Source organism: Carcharhinus amblyrhynchos, chromosome 13 (genome assembly GCF_965287045.1).
Source record: "Carcharhinus amblyrhynchos chromosome 13, sCarAmb.v2.hapA, whole genome shotgun sequence".
In the NCBI taxonomy this organism is placed as follows: Eukaryota; Metazoa; Chordata; class Chondrichthyes; order Carcharhiniformes; family Carcharhinidae; genus Carcharhinus; species Carcharhinus amblyrhynchos.
In genome coordinates, this window is record NC_137336.1 from 33,289,581 (window position 1) to 33,310,496 (window position 20,916).

A 20,916-nucleotide genomic window follows, 5' to 3' on the forward strand; every position below is an offset into this window, starting at 1 on the left:
GCAGAGAGTGTGGATAAAAGGGTCTTTTTTTAGGATGGCAGCCAGTGACTAGTGGTGTGCCTCAGGGGTCAGTGCTGGGACCACAGGTTTTCACAATATACATTAACAATTTGGAGTAAGGAACTGAAGGCACTGTTGATAAGTTTGCAGGTTATGTAAAGATATGTAGAGGGACAAGTAGTAGTGAGGAAGCGGGGGTTCTGCAGAAGGATTTGGACATGTTAGGTGAGTGGGCAAAGAAGTAGCAGATGGAATACAATGTGGACAAGTGAGGTTTTGCACTTTGGAAGGAAGAGTGGAGACACAGACTATTTTCTAAATGGGAAAATGCTTAGGAAATCAAAAACACAAAGAGCCTTGGGTGTTCAAGATTCTCTTAAGGTTAATGTGCAGCTTCTTTTGGTAGTTGGGAAGGCAAATGCGATGTTAGCATTCATGACGAAAGGGCTAGAGTATAAGAGCAGGGATGTATTTCTGAGGCTATATAAGGCTCTGGTCAGACCCCACTTGGAGTATTGTGAGCTGTATTGGGCCCCAAATCTAAGGAAGAATGTGCTGGCCTTTGAAAAGATCCAGAGAAGGTTCACAAGAATGATCCCTGGAATGAAGAGCTTGAGGAAGGTTGAGGACTCTGTCTGTACTCGTTGGAGTTTAGAAGGACAAGGGGAAATCTCATTGAAACTTACAGGATGCTGCGAGGCCTGGATAGAGGATGTTTCCACTAGTAGGAAAAACCAGAACCAGAGGGCACAACCTCAGGCTAAAGGGACAATGCTTTAAAACGGAAATGAGGGGGGAATTTCTTCAGCCAGAGAGTGGTGAATCTATGGAACTCTTTGCCACAGAAGGCTGTGGAGGCCAGGTCACTGAGTGTCTTTAAGACAGAGACAGATAGACCCTTGATTAATAAGGGGGTCAGGGGTTATGGGGAAAAGGCAGGAGAATGGGGATGAGAAAAAAAATCAGCCATGATTGAATGGTGGAGCAGACTCGATGGGCCGAGTGATCTAATTCTGCTCCGATGTCTTATGTTCTTGAATTGGTTGCAATGTGACTTAAGACTTTTGTATCTTTTTCCCGAAGGAAAATTCTCTGGTTGGGTCACAGACTCTAGGGGGTGGGCCACTATCCTTAATTAGTTACCCTGGCAGCGGTCAATTAATTGACAACCACCAGGAACATGCGTCCCTGGGTCTCACTGCCAGTCAATGTGGGTCAGCTCCAATAGCAGGACTGTTGCTGCCTGCACAGGATTCTGGCGCAGAGTTGTGAAAGACTACAGGACAGCGTGGTATCAGACTTGGAGAGGAAAAGCTTAAAGATACTTGAGGCTAGTGAGAGTGAACTCAGATACAGCCAGGGGATGTATATAAAGACATCAGAGGCACAATAAATCAGCTGGAGATGAAATGAGAAAATGATCAAAGGTGAAAAATGGATCCAGAGCAAAACATCTGGGTAGAGGGAGGCTGAGGTGCATTGATTCAATGAGACCGGAAAGGTATTAAGATATAATAGTGTAAGTGCCTTAGGTCTGTCTTAGGTTGTGCACATAATTCATTCACCAGAATCTGTTGTTGAATTATTATTGTTTCAGTAAAATGTAGCTCTGCTAACCAAGTCATGTAATATTTTCTACACTCGCAGTGGTTAGTTGCAGAGAACTCCTGTCATGATCACTCAGTCTCGAGCTGTAATTATTGTAATATTTCTCTTTTTAAATACACATAGGGCCCACATTCACCGTCTGAACAAGCCACTGGATTTTCACTGGCTCTTGCCAGTGACAGAATTAGATTCATGCCCATAAAGATGTGCAAAACATTCCTCCCCACCACCATCCCCACATTCCTGACCAGATATTGAGCCCATGTCATATTTTCAAAGTTTACAATAGGTTCACCCAGACGTGAACCTGTTGTGGGATCCCCCAGGGGGAGAGTAGTGATGAGTGTAGTCCCTGGGAGAGGGGGACATGCCCAGGCAGTAGCCTGGCAATGCCCCTTGGCTCTGCCTCTTAGCACAGGTTGACATTGACACAGTGCCAACCTGTGCTAAGGGGCAGAGCCAGGGCAACCCCAGTGGAAGTCTCATGGGTGAGAGGGATTCATTTATATGTGGTGGTGGTGAGGGGGAGTGGATGTGGGAGCTGCCGATGCCAGCAATGGCTGTTTGGGGGCTTGGAAAGAAATATCGGATCCAATCAGTGGGGGTGAAGAGTGAATGTCGGTCCTGACTGTGGAGCTGGGTTTGGGGAAGCCTTTGAGACGGAGGTTACTTTTTGCATTGATTGGAGACTTTAAACATAGCTCCCTGGTCTCAGTGCAGCTGGGCTTTGCCAGCATGTTGAGGCCCCGCCCTCCTACATGATGGCATGAAACAGTTTAACATTTTGTGACAGTTTAATAAGATCTGTAGAGAAAAGCAGCATGTTTCTCTGGAGAGAAATACACTGTTTTTCTCATCAGAACCAATGTTCTGGTAAGAATCCCCCCATAGTAACAAATAGTACCTGAGAAACTTGACATCAGACTATTAACCAAGTGAATACAAGTTGAATGAATATGAAAACGTAGACTTGACATTAGAGCCCAGGCATGCCAGGTGGATACACAAACACACACACACACACACACACACACACACACACATATGGAGACACACATACCGACACACACGCAGACACACAGCTCCATTTTCCCAAGGATGTCAAAGGTGTCCATCTATACGTTGCTAGGCACACATGGTTGACAGTGCATCATATTTGCGGCCATTCGTACTGTCCCATTGTTGGGTGGTCTCTTTGGTCCACTGTTGTGCTATAATTGGAGGAGACTCACACCCTATGCAGCACCTGGGGTCGTGTTCTGGCAAAGCAGCCAAGCCACCAGCCCAGATGCCGACGCATTCCCTCCACATCACCAACATCCTTTGATGAAAAGAAAGTCAAGGTTATACCTAATGTTTGAAGTTACTAAAATAAAGTACGGCAGCATGGACAGGAGATAAATGAAATAATACTCTGGCAGCTAAACTGAGCTTAGTTGAAGAGCGTAGGAAATGTCAGAATGAGAATGGGAACTCGCAATCAGGGTTCATGTTTGCAGGCAGAATGGAAGTCACTAGAGAAGTAGTTGGCTGATCTGTATTTGATCTCCGCCCTGTATAAGTGATCACAGTGTAGGCAATACATTGAATAAAGTAGATTGGAAGAGCCTGCGTATGTTGCTGTCACACAGGCTGAGATTTTCCAGTCCCATCACAACAGGCTCCGCCATGGGGGATGCAGCAGGCCAGCCAAAGGTCCATCATCTTCTGGTGGGACTGGACGATCCTGGCAGTCGTTGGGGCTGGGAAATCCCGCCCACAGTATCCAAGGTTCTGGGTGGTTATATGTGATGAGGTGAATAGACAGCGATTGCAACTGTCGCAGTTGCATGTGGAAGTGCCTCAGTTAAGATGCAGGCGGCAGACATCTTCTGACACATGGTGTGGGTAGTGGGATGGAAGGTGAGAACAGGCAGTCCTTATATTGAGAGGAGAGGGTGACAGTAGATGCTGAGGAAAGTCAAGGACTCTGGCAACTGGTTCAGACAGGAACGATTGCCTAAAGAAAAAAGGGAAAGGCATGGACTAGAGCCTGCAAAAAAGATGCAATGAAGGCAGTGAAACTGGGGGAAACGGATGCCTACAATTTCCGCAGGGGCCCCGTCACAGTTGATTGGCAGAACCCTGTCAAGGGACATCAATGTTATGTATATGGTCCTCTACAATATCACTCAGTTCTACCAATCCTCCAGTGAACCTATAGCAGGGGCTGTGAAGTACAATGCAGAGACTCTGAGCCAGAGTTGATATAGGAAGTGAATGAGAAAAAAACACAAGGCAGGTGTGGATGTTAATCTGTGCACTTGTAATTGAAATAAACGTAGAAGTTATACTTCTTAAATTTGTTGCCAGCATTCATTGTCCATTCCTAATTGCTCTTGAGAAGATAATAGTGAGTCACCTTCTTGAACCACCGTAGTCCATGTGGTGTAGGTAGGTACATCACTGTGCTATTACAAAGGAAATTCCAGGATTTTGACCCAGCAACAGTAAAGAAACAGCGACATATTTCCAAGTCACGATGGCATGTAGCTTGAAGAGGAACTCGCAGGTAGTGGCATTCCCATTCATCTGCTGCCCTTGTCCATCTAAGGCATGGGTTTGGAAAGTGCTATCGAAGCAGCCTTGGTGAATTGCTACAGTGCATCTTGTAGACGGCACACGTAGTTGCCACTGTGTGTCAGTGGTGGAGGGAATCAATTTTTATAGTGGCTTTTTCCTAAAATAGTTTTCCTAATATTTGTTCTAAAATACTACCCAACATGCACATTTGAGCAAAAGCGATATAGTTGTACTATAGAGCGAAAAATTACATCAAGATTGGGGTGTCCCAAATCCTGGACAAATAGTGCAAAATCCACATTGTTTATTACAAGCTTTGGGAGGAATGTTTTAATGGCTCTGCAAAATTTCCAGTCTCAACTGCGACAGTGCTTCCGATATCAGGGCTGAAAAATCCCATCCGTTGTTCTAGCTGGTGCAGGAATTAGCTACACAATGTGAAAGCCTTTGTTTATTGTCAGAGTTGCTAATGTATCTAGACTGAACTATGGTCAGGTTGCACAGTTGCTTAAGGTAGCCAAGGGCTAATATGTTGGCCGTGATTGTTTCCACTTTTGTTTGACAAATCTAACTTTGATTAATGAGTTATCAAGCACCACCTAAATTCTACTTCTAACCATCATAACAATGAGAGTTCAACTAGCCCATCATGAGAGAGCAGGCTGTGCAACCAAAGCTTCATAATGGACACTGGCAGTTGATTTGAAATGCTTGGATTCAAACTGTACGAGAAGATAACTTTACTCCCAATGATTTATGACTTTATGCAAATTTTCAGGAAAGGTAACATCTGCCACCATAACACATCCATTGACCTTTCTGCAAGTATTGAGATTTGTCAAAAAATGTAATTTGCTTCTTTAAGCATTTTAATTGAATGCTGTCCTCTGCTTTGTGTGAAAAATCGCAGCTTTCTGAATCTCAAGTATAAAATGGAAGCAGCAATGTTTATACATCGGTCGATCATTGAACGTATCATCCCTGGCTGATTGGGATCTACTATTTACTAAATTCTATTTCAGGTCTTCCATGCCAAGCTGAAATGAATAAGATTCAACGGCAAACCAGGGGGAAACATCTTTTAGGTAAGCATTGGGAAATGATGAAGACTATATGTTCTGATTAATTACTGTTCAGTGATTTAAAAATGTATAAACAAATAAATAAATCTGATTCTTTAAGGTGAGGTAAGCTGAATGTATTCTCAAAAGGGAAGAAAAGTGGTTAGCGCTGCTGCCTCATAACGCCAGGGAGCCAGGTTCGATTCCCGCCTCGGGTCATTGTCTGTGTGGAGTATGCCAGTTCTCCCCGTGTCTGCGTGGGTTTGGTCTGGCTTCCTCCCAAGCTCCAAAGATGTGTAAGTTAGGTTGTTTAGTAATGCTAAATTGCCCCTTAGTGTCAGGGGGATTCGGAGGTTAAATATGTGGGGTCTTGGAGATAGAGGCTGGGTGGGATTATTGTTGGTGCAGGCTCGATGGGCCAAATGGCCGCCTTCTGCACTGTAGGGACTCTATGGTTCTATGATTCTATGAACATACAGCAATAATTTCAAACTTTGTTATTGCTGCATGGAATGAAATGAACAATAAAAGCATCAATACTGGAACCACCCAGTTATGGGAATTAATACTTCACGATTGTCTTGTTCAGCTTTCTTCCAACTTCACAATACTCTCATGCAATCCTTCTGCCTCTGTTCAAGATGTGAGAATGTGAACATTTAAAAATCCTGCAGATGACTGGGAATTACAAATGGTTGAGCATGCCATGTATTTCCCTCTATTTCTGGATTCTCCTCTTGCCCCTGGGCCCTCACACAAACAGGCATATTCACTCATCAATAAGGACGTACCATCAAATGGATAGACAGGGTAGGTAGTGGATTGGGTTTGACGTTCAAGCTGAAGAATCATCTAGAAGATGAACAAAAAACATGGGAGATAAAGATGGGAAGGACAGTGGACAGGAGGATAGGGGCTCATAGAAACATAGAAAACAGAAGCAGGAGTACGCCATTCAGCCCTTTGAGCTGCTGCAACATTAACTTTAATCATGGTTGATCATTTTTTATCATGGCAGATCAAATAGAGAAATTTCACATTTGTGATGGATAATCATAGAATGAAATCACAGAATCCCTACAGTGCAAATGGAGGCCATTGCGCCCATCGAGTCTGCATCAACTTTCCAACACAGCATATTACCCAGGCCCTATCCCTGTAACCCCACATATTTACCCCACTAAATCCCCTAACCTGCACATCATAGGACACCAAGGGGCAATTTACCATGGCCAATCCACCTAATCCGCACATCGGAGTGTGGGAGGAAATCGGGCCACCCGGATGAAACCCCCACAGACATGGGGAGAATGTGCAAACTCCACGCTGACAGTCACCTGAGGCTGGAGCTGAAGCGGGGTCCTGGCGCTATGAGGCAGAAGTGTGAACCACTGTGCCACTGTGCTACTCAGCATTCAACAACACTAAATCAAAGTAATTAGCACTACGCATGACATATTGCTATGTAATTAGAAACGCACAATAAAAGTATTGTGTATCTACATATAATTTAAATGCATTTTGACTCCCATATATGATGGGGCAGCACAGTGGCACTGCGGTTAGCACTGCTGTCTCACAGCACCAGGGACCTGGGTTCAATTCCCAGCTTGGGTCACTGTCTGTGTGGAGTTTGCATATTCTCCCCGTGTCTGCATGGGTTTCCTCCAGATGCTCCGGTTTCTTCCCACAGTCCAAAGATGTGCGGGTTGGGTGGATTGGCTATGTTAAATTGCCTAGGGGGTGTAGCTAGGATAAATGCCTAGGACTGGGTGGGATTGTGGTTGGTTCAGACTCGATGGGCCAAGTGGTCTCCTTCTGCTCTGTAGAATTCTATGATATAAATAAATCCAAATATATCCCTGCAGTGTGTCAAATATAAACCTTAACATATCACTGAAATGAGACACAATTATACAACTCAAAGTAGCAGATCACTCCTCTACACACATTGCATCATCAGAAAATGTTGAAGAAAAATATCAGAGGCTTTTCAGTATAAAAATTGGATTTTTGCCTTCCGCACGTTTCAAGGCACTACTCACAATCTGATGGTCTGTTACTCTCTTTAAAAAATACTGTACGTTTATTCAGAGTTGTATTGGGATTCAGAAGATGAAAGCTTCTGTTCTCCCTTAATTTAAAACCTGAATTTAAAGTAGGCTGTTAGGCTAGTGAGAACATCTTGACTTGACCACAAGAGATCTGTGTGTATGTGCAGTGTATAGATTAAATGTGTCTCTCTAACACACCTCTTAGCAAAAATGTATCAGTTTTGCAAGAAAGAAATCATTACAGCTCCAGCCACAGAAGGTGACTGTGTGCAGGGGTATTAATTATACATCCACAAGAAAGCTTCTCGCTGCACACATAAAATTACATTTCCCATGAAATACAGACAATCACTTCATGTGCAGAGTTGCATATTGCACACAAAAAGCAGTATATTATTTTGTGTTCAGTCTGAGTTTGTCTGAAATTGACTAAATTCATATCACAGTTTTCTGATGAGAGTTTTCACCCATTGGAGTTGAGACAGTGGGTTTATTGCTCATGACTTATCCAACAAGCATCCAGTCTGTGATCTCAGTCGCTGGGCATAGTTTGATGGTGCGAGGGCAATTACTAATTTCAGTAACACCGCAAGATCAGGGAGTTACAATTAATCGGGTTTCCTGCTTCTGATCATGATACATTGAGCCCTGGAAGTGTGCACATGTGGATATAAAGTGGGGACACGATTGTGTTTGACTGTGTTATCCCATACATTCAAAATGGTTTCTGACATTTCTTGTGAAGGCTCACACTTGTATAATGGCAACTTAGTATCATGGGTCCATAACCCATAATGAGTCAACGCCCTCAGGAAATAAAGTATGGAGAGGCAGAAGCTGTGAAAAAAGGCACTAACTATTAATAAATAACGGGAAGTCCCATTGACTCCACCCCATGTTGCACCATTGTGGGACCAGAAGATCCCGCCAGGGTGAACAGCCGGAGATTTCCAGTCATTCTTTCTTTTCTCAGTTTAAAACTGCTGTTTTGAAAATGTGTCCTGACAAATCCTATTCAGTCAAGCCCGCCTTTTTTCTCCTGAATCCTGCATTTCCCTAGATCAATTCCAATTACTCTCCTCTCGCCTCCAGCTACCCAGTCGTTGTTTCAGTTTTGGTGCTGAGGACAACCTGGTCAAAATTACCAACAAGTGGAGCATTTTATTAGTCCTCATCTTCCCCTGTGGCCCTCCATACAGTTGATCATGTCCCATCCCTCTCTATTGTTCACTGATTCTCCTTTGCCTCTCCTCTACTGTCCATCTCCATGGCACATCCTCCTTGCATTCCAAGTATCAACTCTCCCAATATCATCAATCCATCTCATCCAAAGTTTTTATCATGTGTCCATACCTCAGAGGTGGCCCGTATTCACTTGCTGTCCTGCTCCTGAGGTTTCATTGCCTCCTTCTCCTGTTCCCTATCTTTAAGCAATCCCTCCTTGGTATCATCTTTCAATATAGTGTAGGATTGCACGTGTGTGCTGATGACACCCAACTCCACCTTTCTGCTTTAATCTTTGGTTGGAGACTGTTGCCGAACCGTCTGACTGCCTTTACGGTGCCTGGGAAGAGCCAATTCCTTCTTCTATTCAACAATTGTGAGAATGAAAACATCCTGAATCTCTGATTATATCTCCTTCATCGGCAGTTTGTTCAGGCTGAACCAACGGGTGTGCAACCTCAGTGACCTGCTGTACCTCGAAGTGTGCTTAACTCTGGCATCCTTTCCCAACCAAGAAAGTTTACTTTGTACCTGAACTGTCGCTTGCCTGTATCTTACCCAAATCTTACCTGCACCTTCCTCAATATTCTCCTCATCCAACTCCTCTGTTTAACTTTTTCAAATCCCAAGCTCACCCAGAACTCTGAAATACAAAAAAACAGAAATTACGGGTAATACTGAGGTCAAACTGCATCTGTGGAGAAGCGGGAAAAGAATTCCAAGTGGAATTTTCCCTTTTTTTTGGCAGAGTGGTGCAGCAGGTGGGGAAAACGGCATTAAAACAGCCGGCTCTAACTGCGCCGTATTGTCAAGGAAATAGTCTAAAAATGTTAAGGAGGCAAGTCCCCAGACGTAACGCTGGCGACACAGGCTCTGATTGAGGCCACCCTGCCAGTAACTTAACCTTTTAAAGATTTCAGCATCTTTTTTATATGGCTCCCCAATACAATAAATGAAAAACAGAAACCACCCTCTCCCTCCACCTCCACCCCCACCCCAACACCATCTCCCATCCCCATCCCAAACACCCTCCTCTCCTCCCACATTCCAACGGAGTGTTTCAACAGAACGCCCCCACCCAGCATTGCCCCCGGCACTGCCCGAGCCCCATACAATGCCAGGAGGCAGTGCCCAGCATGATCCAACCCCCCCCCCACCACCACACCTCTACCCCCAAAGGATACACTGGCCTAAATTCCTCTGGTGGGTTTTGCATGCTAGCTGCACGTTATGGGAGTCCTGCTGTGAATCACATTGGCCTGAATAGATTGTGTAAGAGGGTGATGGGGGAGGTGGCGATTATCAGGCGGAGGTATCTGATAATCAGAGGTTAATGTACACTAATGGGGATTCCCATTATGGCACTGGCAGAGGGGTTGGGGGTGGACAAGAAGGAACAGTAGGAAATCCCACTGGCATGAAACTCAACTTGGGCGTCTTACAGGAAGAGGAAGCAAAAACATTTCCCCCCGCCCCACTACATTTCAGGCCAACACCCTGGAATCAGAACTCTAATAATAGGTCAGTGACGTGAAGTGTCATCTCTGTAGCTCTCTCTATAAATCCTCTCCAACTGGCTGCCTATTTCCAGCATTTTCTGTTTATGTTTCCGATCTCCAGCAGCCACAGGATTTTGCTTTTATATCTGGAATGCTGCAGTCTGTACATTACTCCACAAAACGTACAGCACACCTTTCACTCCTGCCCTATCCCTCCCCTGCCCACACTGCTGAGCTGACATCCCTGCTGTTTGAAGCTCCGTATGATCACACTCAGCCCTAGCCCCATGATTCTCTGCAGCTCCATGTCCCAGCTCACACCTCCTCTCTGCAGACCCTGATTCACTCGTGTATGGCCACCACACCCGCACCACCCCAGGCACCGCACTCCACTCTCAACAGCAGAACCTTCAATCACTCCGCTCCTACTCTGTTAAAGTCAAAACATTTCAAAGTTCTTTGATTGTGCCTATGATTACTTCCCTTAGCTTCTCCTGCTCACTGTTTTGCTTCTTCCTGCGTAGGAGCATGGGGATGGTTTGTTATGTGGAAGGCATTGAATGCAAATTGCTCGTGTTGAGGGCTTTAAACTGATACACAGGCTGCGATTTAACAGCCTTGTAGATTGTGGGCACGTATCCCATAATGGCCGCGGCGCAGTGTTTAGCGCTGCTGCCTCACAGCACCGCGGACTCAGATTCAATTCCTGGCTTGGGTCACTGTCTGTGCGGAGTCTGCATGTTCTCCTTGTGCTCGCAAGGGTTTCCACCAGGTGCTCCGGTTTCCTCCCACGGTCCGAAAAATGTGTTGGTTAGGTGCATTGGCCATGTTAAATTCTCCCTCGGTGTACCTGAACAGGCGTGGGATTGTGGCGACTAGGGGATTTTCACAGTGACTTCGTTGCAGTGTTAGAGTAAGCCTACTTGTGATACTAATAAATAAACTTCAAACTTTCTCATGAGTGGCAAAAAAATGGTTTTTGCACCTGCAAGATCTCCACTTGAGATCTTCCCCATGTCCTACTGGTGTCATGAACAGGTTCAGTCCCAGAAAGGGGCTCAACCTGATTTCCATGTGTTTTAATAAATTAGCATCTACTCACCAGCAGTGACTCCCACCCAGTCAGTGTGACTCACGCCAGTACAAATCACTGCTGGTTTTCAAAAATAAAAAGTAGTCGTGGTGCTTGTGTGGGAGCGCAGAGGTAAGTAAAGTCCTTGGGAGATGAGGGGCATGACTAGGCAGTATCCTGGCACTGGGAGTGCCACATTGGCAGTGCCAGGTTGGCAGGGGTGTGCCCTTAGGGGCGCCCTATTGGGGGTTCCCCTTATGTGGGGATGGGAGGTGGTGGTAAAGAGGGGAGATCTTGAAGCCTGTAAGAGGAAAGGAGGTGTCCTGAAGTTAGCGTTGTGGTGAGGAAAGAGGTTTGCCCTGATACTGGAAGAGGCGGGGGAATGTCCCTGATGTTGGAGTTATTATGGGTGTGCCCTGAAGTTGGCATTGCGATGGGGGGTGCCTAGTGCTTGGTGGGTGGTGGGACGGTGGGGGTGACGGTCCTGATGTTCGTTGGGGCTGCAGAAGAGGGGGTCCTTCTATTTAAGTTGGAGATTAGGGCGCCCTTTAACAATGGTGCCAGGACCTCAGGATTCCTGGCCTTGCCAGCATCGTGAGGCCTTGCCCCTCCAACTGACAGGATGTATCTGGCTTCCCCTTTCAAAATGCACAGAGCGTTGTTCAATACAGTGAGAAAAGTCTGCTCTGAAACTTACGATCTTCACACCAGTTTATTGCCTGAACTCCATGCATTTTTGGGAAGAATACGCCCATAAATTTGGAAACTTGAAGTTAAACATTTTATCACAACTTTTCTCTTCATTTTTACTTTCTGTAGGTATTTTTATACCAAGATGCAATGAGGATGGATATTATAAACCGACCCAGTGTCACAGTAGCACCGGACAGTGCTGGTGTGTTGACAAATATGGCAATGAAATAGCCGGTTCACGGATAGAAGGGGCTCCAAGCTGTGGTAAGACCTGCTAATGAAAGACACTGTTCACTGTTTTTTTTTCAGGGACACCAGTTAAGAGGGGAACAAGGTATTATTAAAATCCTTCTCTAGATATAGGCAAAGAAACAATCTGCCGTATGAATCTTTTGATGACTAAGGTAGGATTTATCAGCCCTCTTTGAAGGTCAGGACTTCCATTTATTATGGATGGCATTGCTTACTGAGTTCAATGAATCAATTCAGTCACACCCACCTTTGAAGAGTGTGATGTTACTGAATTATAGGTTATGGTGTGATTAATAATAAAGAGAAAGATGGCAATTAAATCTCGTGTTGTGAACCTGAATGGACCTCTCCCTTTGCAAAGTACAAAGAAACACAGCTCATCCCATTTCCAAGAGCAAAAGGTCATGATGACGCATCTTCTGAAATAGATCCTAAGGCTCTGTTGCCGTGACTTAATGATTCATTTTCAAACTAAGTAGGAAAAATTGATATTAAAGGATAGAAACTTAACAAGCCGTAAAACATTTCTCTACTATTTTTCAAAAGGTATTAACCCAATTAAAGTCAGTCATAGATGACTGATTAAATAATATAATTAATCACATTTAGCATTTCTCCACTAATATCACCAACTTCCAGATCAAACAATATTGGGATAACAGGGAACAAACTGAAATGAGAGTCATGTCATCAGGTAGACTATTTTGGAAGCAATGAATTACCTATGGTTTGTAATATAGTTGCTTTCTATTCAGTTCAGCCAAGTTTTTTTTTACATTATGCATGTTTGAAAATGCTTTTTTAACCTTTAAGATCTGAGATTTTGATCTTTCTAATCCAGATGGGAGTTCACTGGCATTTAGTTTTAACTGCCATATATTAAGTAAATCTGTTCAATTTCATTCTAGTTCTTTGTAAGTTGAAGTTCCCAATACAGATATTTCTCACCTTTAGTATTAGATGACAACCCCTCCAAAGTAATAATTTCAGCTAAGTACAGAGTAACTGTTGAACATCATGGCAAATATATTTTTCTTATTGAAAGGCAATCTCTTGAGGATTTGATCTTTTACTTTCAGAAGAAGATCAGGAGACTTCTGGTGATTTTGGTAGCGGTGGATTCCATGTCTTGTCTGATGACCAGGATGACGAGAGAGAAATACAAAATGAAGAGGAAGAGAAGGCACCTGAGGGCGGAGGCATTGAAGATGATGAAGATAGCGAAGATGACAAAGATGATGATATTGGCTATATTTGGTAGTTGCGCTTACTGCATCACTACCCGGAACTGTCATATTTTGCACACTGCTCAAGTTCATTCTTATCTCAGTTTGTCTGTGGTACTGAGGAAATGTTGCATCTGAGATCAAGCAAACAAAAAATAACTTGTAGATAATAAAACGTTGATTCAGTGGGACCATTTAGTTCATCTGTTGAGCATGCTCAGTGGCGAAATGCATTTTGAAATGTGTTTCTGCATAGCAAGAAAGTTCAGGAAAGAAGTTATTCAGATTTATAACAAGACTCTAGGATATGAGCGGTACAATTTACTAGTCTCATTCTGAATCCATACAGCTTAACAAACCCTTAAAATTCACTGCTTTTCCAAGAAGAGTTGAAAATACAAACTGTGGAGCTTTCTTATCGTCAATTCTTTGGCAGAGAAACAAAATATCTCAACATACTTTAACATCACTATACAGAAATATTTCACAAATGTTAGATATTACATACATTTTATTTACATTTTTTAATATATTTATATGCATTTTTGTCCATTCATTTTCACATAGGGCTGGAAGAAGTGCCCACCTCACTGAGGCAGCTACCCACAAATCACACAATTGAGACAATATGACATTACCTGTACTAAATTACAGGAATTCTGCCTTCCCATCTGCCCCTGATGATGTGTGCCACTATATATTTAAAAGGCACAATTTGCAAGGAGCCACTTATTAAGGTGGAAGCAATTGGGAAAATGGACACTGTCCATTCAAGTTACTGGTGATGGGTTTTGGCCATACTTTGGCACTCATTGCAGACATTACAATTTTTTTTATATTTATACTCAAGGAGCTGTCCCTACATTTTTCATTACCCTTAGAAAGCATTCTATTTCAGAATTATTAAATTCTTAATTAGCTAACTACCCTACCCATGCCCAGGGGCGGCACGGTAGCACAGTGGTTAGCACTGCCGCTTCACAGCTCCAGGGACCTGGGTTCGATTCCCGGCTTGGGTCACTGTCTGTGTGGAGTTTGCACACTCTCCTCGTGTCTGTGTGGGTTTCCTCCGGGCGCTCTGGTTTCCTCCCACAGTCCAAAGATGTGCGGTTCAGGTTGATTGACCATACTAAAATTGCCCCTTAGTGTTCTGAGATGTGTAGGTTAGAAGGATTAGTGGGTAAAATATGTAGGGATATGGGTTAGGGAATGGGTGGGATTGTGGTCGGTGCAGACTCGATGGGCTGAATGGCCTCTTTCTGCACCGTAGGGTATCTATGATTCTACAATATGTCCTGTTGGGTATTTTTCTCACTTCTTTAGATACAATGTCAACTTTCCTTTCGCATCCTCCAAACTAGTTTAAAACTTTTCCCACTGCCCTATGTATCTGCTCTGCATGTACATGCATACCCCTCTGAATTAAGTGACAGCAATTCCTGTTTAGCCTTACCTGGCCCCTATGGCCTAGGAATCAGAAACCATCTTTTCTACACCATTCTTCCAGCCATGTTTCACGATGCTGCTGTCATCAAGTGTCCGCACATGTGCCAATCCCTGAACTGGAACCTGGGGAAAGGTGATTATTGGGAGAATAGACCTTGAAGCAAGTCAGCTGAATACTTTTGCAGCCATTTGCAAAACTTCCCAGTATACATGATTGATAAAGGCATTTCCCCTATACTTGCAGTCTTTCATTCAACACTTCTACATTGAGTTGATTGACACTGACTTGCTTGGAATCCCTTACGAAGCATGTTCATGTTTTACTCTCTCTAGCCTGTCCTGCAATAGAGGAACCCTAACCGAATGTTACTGCACTGCAAGGCAGTGGACTCCTCCCCATCTCAGCCATTTGCAGCAGGTCTTGTGATTGGGTCAAGGAGAACCTTCATATATTTCAGATGTTCTGCTAGAATAGTTCCCTTCATGATTGATCTCCTGAGATTACCAACTGTTTTCTGTCCAGCCAAAGTCTGATACAACTTATGCCGCCATTCAGTTATATCAAGCTCCACTTCCACATCTACTTCCTCTGGCTTCCTTACATGTTGGGTCTAGCCAAGTTTCAATTCTTCATCCAGGTCATCTGTACCCCTTTGAATGCAAGCCCCCTGGGGTACTGTATACAAGAAAAATGGTGAATGGCAAGGTGGATGAGTAGTTACCAGTGCCACCAGCAAAGGAATAGACTACAGTATCTTACTCCTTAGTGATGTTCTCTACAAACTCATGCCTGCCAGTCTCTGGAGGAAGAAAACCACTGTTACTCCACTGTTAACTTCAGTCTTTTTGAGCAACTTTCTGTCTTAATGAGCTCTTTTGTGCATCTTTTATGAGGAAAGTTGTATGAGCAAACAGATTGAAGAATATATTCAATAAGAAAAGATTCTCATGATTGCACTGAAAACAGAGAATCCTAGGTCTCCACCTTCTATTTTCCAGACTAGAAGCAAATTACGGCATTTTTTTTCCTCTTCATATAATGTCGAATATCACATGGTGGAATGTCCTCCTCCTGCATTGACATCTCCTCTAGGACAAAGCAGTGTTGATTGGTTACTATGGTCTCCAGATCCCGCATTCATATGCAGTTGGGATTCTCAAAATGCATAATAGTGATGTGTGTCAGGGAACAAGGACCTACCATGTCATGAGAGTTAAGTGTATTAGAATGTATTATATGATATGATACACTTAGCAGGCATACTGGCAAGTGAATTTTCCTCAGGCTGAGGTCCATAGTGCCACATGATAGCCTGAAGTGTAATGCTTGACTAATGTTCCAAGGAATGTCAAGTGTTTCTCTATGATTCGGTTCTCTGCCCTGTTATTCATCTGAAAACACTCTTACCTTTGCTGACAGAGTCAATAAACCTTTTCTGACACCGTTTGCAGTTTCTTGAAATTATGGAGGTCCTTTTCACAGCCATCACATTCCACATGTCATGTGCAGTTGTTATATGTGATAGTCTCTTCCCTAGTTATCCAACAATAGTATCCTGCCACTCTTAAACTTGTGCCAGCAACACTTCTACACCAGCCACTGAAAAATCAGAAGCGCATTTTATTTCCTTCCTTTTGCTCCACACCTTCTTCCAACAAGCTGCTTATCCATTTAACTCCATGCAAAGCTTTAAAAAGAAAAGCTACACCCTCGCCAGGCCTAAATTGTCCTTTCTGAATCATCCTGGCATCCCTGGTGTGTCCCACTCACTGCTGGCAGTTTCTACCTTTCTTCTTCCAGCTTCATTCAAATTAGTTGGCCCCAAAGAGAAACTGCCTTCTCAAATGTTCATGGGCATACATTCCCCTCTACTAATGTGCAAATGGATTCCAGGAATTACCAGACATTGAGTCCTCCTCTTTTACAATGCTGCATTCCTGACAGTGTTTTGAATAACGGTCTATTATAGAATGAAATATATTGATATGGAATTTGATAAGAGAGAAGAGTTGTCTTTAATAGGCTAAAGCTGGTCATGTTAAGTAAGATTTGCCCTTGCGGAATTGGCTTGTAACTAGTCCTGCCTTCATGAAAGGTGGTTGATTAACTGGAATAGTTGGGTGATGAAAGGTCATTAGAATCTTGTGTTGGGTTGGTTAGGATGAATGATAAACAAGTGATATAAAAATGGTGCAGTTGATATGCTTGTTATGATCAGATCATGAACTTAGGAGCAAACATCTCTATATCTATATAGATATCATGGCTCTTCTACCCATGATAGCTATATAAATGTGCATGAAATTCTTTATACATTAAACATTTTTAATGTTATGCAGGATTGACCTTGGATGTATTCTTAAGCAAGCTCCACTATGGTACTTTTCAAATTCCTAGTGTACGTGTATTGTATCAAAGGTTAGGGGGTTTGAATTTGAAAGAAGAATTGCGTATTGCCTTCCCTTGCTATGACTTTGTCAGAATATGCCTGAGTTATTTTGTACATTGTTTTAAAGATTGTAGTACAGATTGTGGTAGGAAAGGCAATAAAAGTGCTCATTAAACAATAAACCCAAAGGCATGTTATGTAATGTTTCCTAATGTGTGGTTATAAATTGTCCTGCAAATTTGTGTCAAAAATTTCTTTATAGAATTCCTTCTCTGGGTCTAACTTGGTGTGAAAAAAAATAACTGGAGCAAATTGTGCAGTTTCCTATGGGTTGAAAAGTTAAATGCACAGATTTAAATTTTCATGTATACATAATTGATTAATTTATTATTTCAGCCTAAGAGTAGATTGTAGCTAGAATTTTCTGGCCGTTCACGCCAGCGGGATTCTCTGCTCCCACTGAAATGAATGGTGATTTGGCTGAGTGCCAAACTCTCCCTCTTCGCTTGCAGCGGCAGTGGGATGTGAACAGTCAAAAAATTCTGGCCCATAAGTTGAAATCGACCTCACATTGATTTTTTTTTTAACAGGCTGGTTATAAAGGAACTAAAGCATTCTTTACCACGCATTAGTTCACCAGTTTTGGATAATGATAAAAACTAATACACACATTATCAGCAGAGTAATTAACATTTAAATAGTTTTCACATCTTTAAATAGAGGAGTTTGTTTGAAGTTACCATAGTATTTTCTTGTGGTTTGCTTTTTATTCTGAGATTACTTTTCTGATAATTTACATTTTGAAGCTAACTATGTCTTCACTTTATGGTTTGGCTATTCCTCTGTAATGTTGTTGTTAAATATTTATTCTGGATATAAAGCTGAAGTTGTCTCTGGAGACTGGTTGATTGTTAGTTGTATAGTGTAGGTTGTATCTTGTAGACATATCAATTTACTAGAGGGAGCCTCCACTAGTAGTTGTAATACAGTCTATCTAGGCTATGTTCGACAAGAAAAATCTCATATCTGAGTTCTTGCCTTTTTCATTTTGATGTTCTTTTCTGGTGGGCGTCTTTGCTTTGATGTTGCAACTGCATTGCCGTGGGGTTTCTGTACAAACTAGTTTTCTCAGAAAAATGTGTAGAGAAAGAATCTTGTGACCACGCGACCTTTTAACTACCATTGAAAGTAATAATATGAGGACAACCTGGTGAAACTACAGTTTAGGTTTGAATCCAGTGACTGGTTTTCATACTGGGCGAGCGAACTCACATGATCAGTGCACTGCCTTGCAGACAAAGAGCAGTCCACCTTGAAAGAGAATGAAAAACCTTTGCATGCTGTAAACATACCCTGTCTGGCCGATGTGTAGGATCACTGTTGGTTGTTGTGACAATGAACATGAGAAAGCCCATACCACAAATACTGCTGAAGAACATGGCTTGTAGTCAAAATATTATCAAAGGAGAAATATAGCCAGTCGTCAAACTCAATCTGCAGCAGCAACTTGACTAGCCATAGTTACTTTCTTCAGTAATTTATATTTGTACAGACAACTATACTCTGTAACCTACATATTCTTTATTCTCACGTGTAAGCTTTGTAGGTGTATTTATAATTCTCTTTTAGTACCCGTACCAAAAATCTGTTCTTCTCAAGTTATTTGTCTTACATACCCTAGAAGTTAGACAGACTATCATGATGAATATTTCTAATTATTCTGTATTCTATACAAAAGCAAAGTGTGTGCCTTGACTGGCTTTCTGTGTAACTGGTCAGTTAACAGGTCTTTTATTGTTTTGTTGTTTGTCCCAATAAATCACATTCTGCCCATTATCTCTCTCTGACTATGATTCCTAACATTGGAGGTGTTTCCGTTGTTCTTTATTCTTGTTGTGAACGAATGGAACAAGGCTTTGGCATTCTGTAAGATACCCCTAACTAGTGTGCCCCCAGTCTCCCACTATTCCACACTCAGGTAAGGAAACCACAACTTTGAGGTTTTATGGAGAAATAATTGATTGCAGCAGTTTTGTAAGAAAATAATATAATGTGCAGGGCAAGTACATTTTAAGAGCTACAAAAATGCATTGTGGATGTCATAACTCAAAGATGCCAACGAAGGAGTGTCAAAAATGTCAAAGAATTCCCTCATTCCGCCTTCTTCTTTGAAGCAGTAAGTCATTAAAATGATGAGGAATATTGCAGCTTAGATTTTGCCACGTTACAGTTAAAACTGGATCCGTTTTTAAAGTTATTGTTACTGCAGGATTATCCTTCGTTGAAACTGCCATTTCTAAATGACAATGAAGAGGTGAAATTCTGTGTTGTAACAAATCGAGATTGGCATTCTTTCAAATGTAATATCCATTAATAGAAAGACATTCAAAAGCCATGTCTTCCCATTGATTTCATCAGGCTTTTTGGTAACAGAGAAGTTACTGACGTTTTTCACAAAAGCAGAAATTCCAACTTCAAGAACCATTAAAACAAGGATTTTATAAAGGAAAATATTTTGTAGAAAATAGTATGCATTGCACCTAGATTTCTGTAAAACTGGCCTGCACTGATGTTATCGGGCTATCATAATGTTTTCTTGTATTTAAACTATTGTTCCCCTCAAGTAGCCAGACAAATTCACAGAGTGGTTTCAAAATGATTAGCTATAGGACTCTGATTTAAGTCATCAATGCCAGTCAGAGCACAGAATTCAGAAATACACGAGCGGTTATAGTTTCAAATTCAATTACAAGTAATGAGCATATACCAATCAAAGCATAGGAGTTATCTCTATCCTCTCAAGGTTATCGATTAAGGTTACATTATGCATACATAAGGGTATAGTGTCCAATTCTGTGTGTTATATCATCAAGCAATGATAGCTATATCTCTGATCATTGGTATATCAACCTCCCTTTCTGATGTGGATCTGACAGCATTTGTGTGGAGGGATTGAGCCAACGTTTTAAATTTAGATGACTCTTCGTCAGAGCAAAGAACAAAAAGAATCAGCAAAGATTTATGCTCATTCTTTAGACCTGCAGATGCTGGCAATGAAAGAAAAACACAGCCTTTAATGTGATCCAATTGTGGATTAAACCAAGGTCATTACTATCTGTGTGCTTTAGCTATTCAGTGTCTTATTCAAGTGGAACTCTTGCAGAAGCCCATCACTCATGAATTTTAATAAATGTGGCAAATTATACTAAGCAGGAACATAAGTAAGAAAAAGACAAGTGCAGAATGGTTTTGAAATTAAAAGAGGAACAGTACAGCACAGGAACAGGCCCTTCAGCCCACCAAATCTGTGCCAACACAGATGCCTCTCTAATATTTTCTTGCCTTTTCATGGTTCATATCCCCCTCTTCCCCGCCTATTCTTGTATCTATCCAGATGCCCCTTGAAAGTTGTTATAAAATCTGCTTTCACCACCTCCTCTGGCAGCGTGTTCCAGGCATTCAGCACCCTCCGTATGAAAAACTTGCCCCTTACATCTCTTTTAAACTTTCTGCCTCTCATATTCAACTTATGTCTCCAGTTAATTGAGCTTTGACCCTGGGAGAAAGACTCGGACTATCTACTCTATCAAAGACTGTCATAATCATAAGAGTGGTGACCAATTGTGCACAATACTCCAAATTTGGCCTAACCAAAGTCTTATATAGCTGCAACATGATTTTCCAATTCCTGTATGCCCCCGATCGATGAAGACCAGCATGCCATATGCCTTCTTGACCAATTGTCCACCTGAATTGGCACCATCAGGGAACTGCGGATCTGCATACAGATCCACACAGCCACCCAAGGCCAGAATCAAACCCAGGTCCT

General features: G+C 42.4%; 1 protein-coding gene across 1 annotated transcript in view; it reads left to right on the forward strand.

The window, feature by feature from the left end:
• The window catches only part of LOC145351657 (testican-1-like), a 363,693-nt gene extending 344,770 nt beyond the window's left edge, over positions 1–18,923 (forward strand). The window contains exons 11-13 of the mRNA XM_080201217.1: positions 5,193–5,255; positions 11,900–12,037; positions 13,105–18,923. Of these exons, the coding sequence (XP_080057343.1) occupies positions 5,193–5,255; positions 11,900–12,037; positions 13,105–13,286 (383 nt within the window). The 3' untranslated portion in view covers positions 13,287–18,923. The remainder of the gene's footprint in view (positions 1–5,192; positions 5,256–11,899; positions 12,038–13,104) is intronic.
• Positions 18,924–20,916: the final 1,993 nt, after the last annotated feature.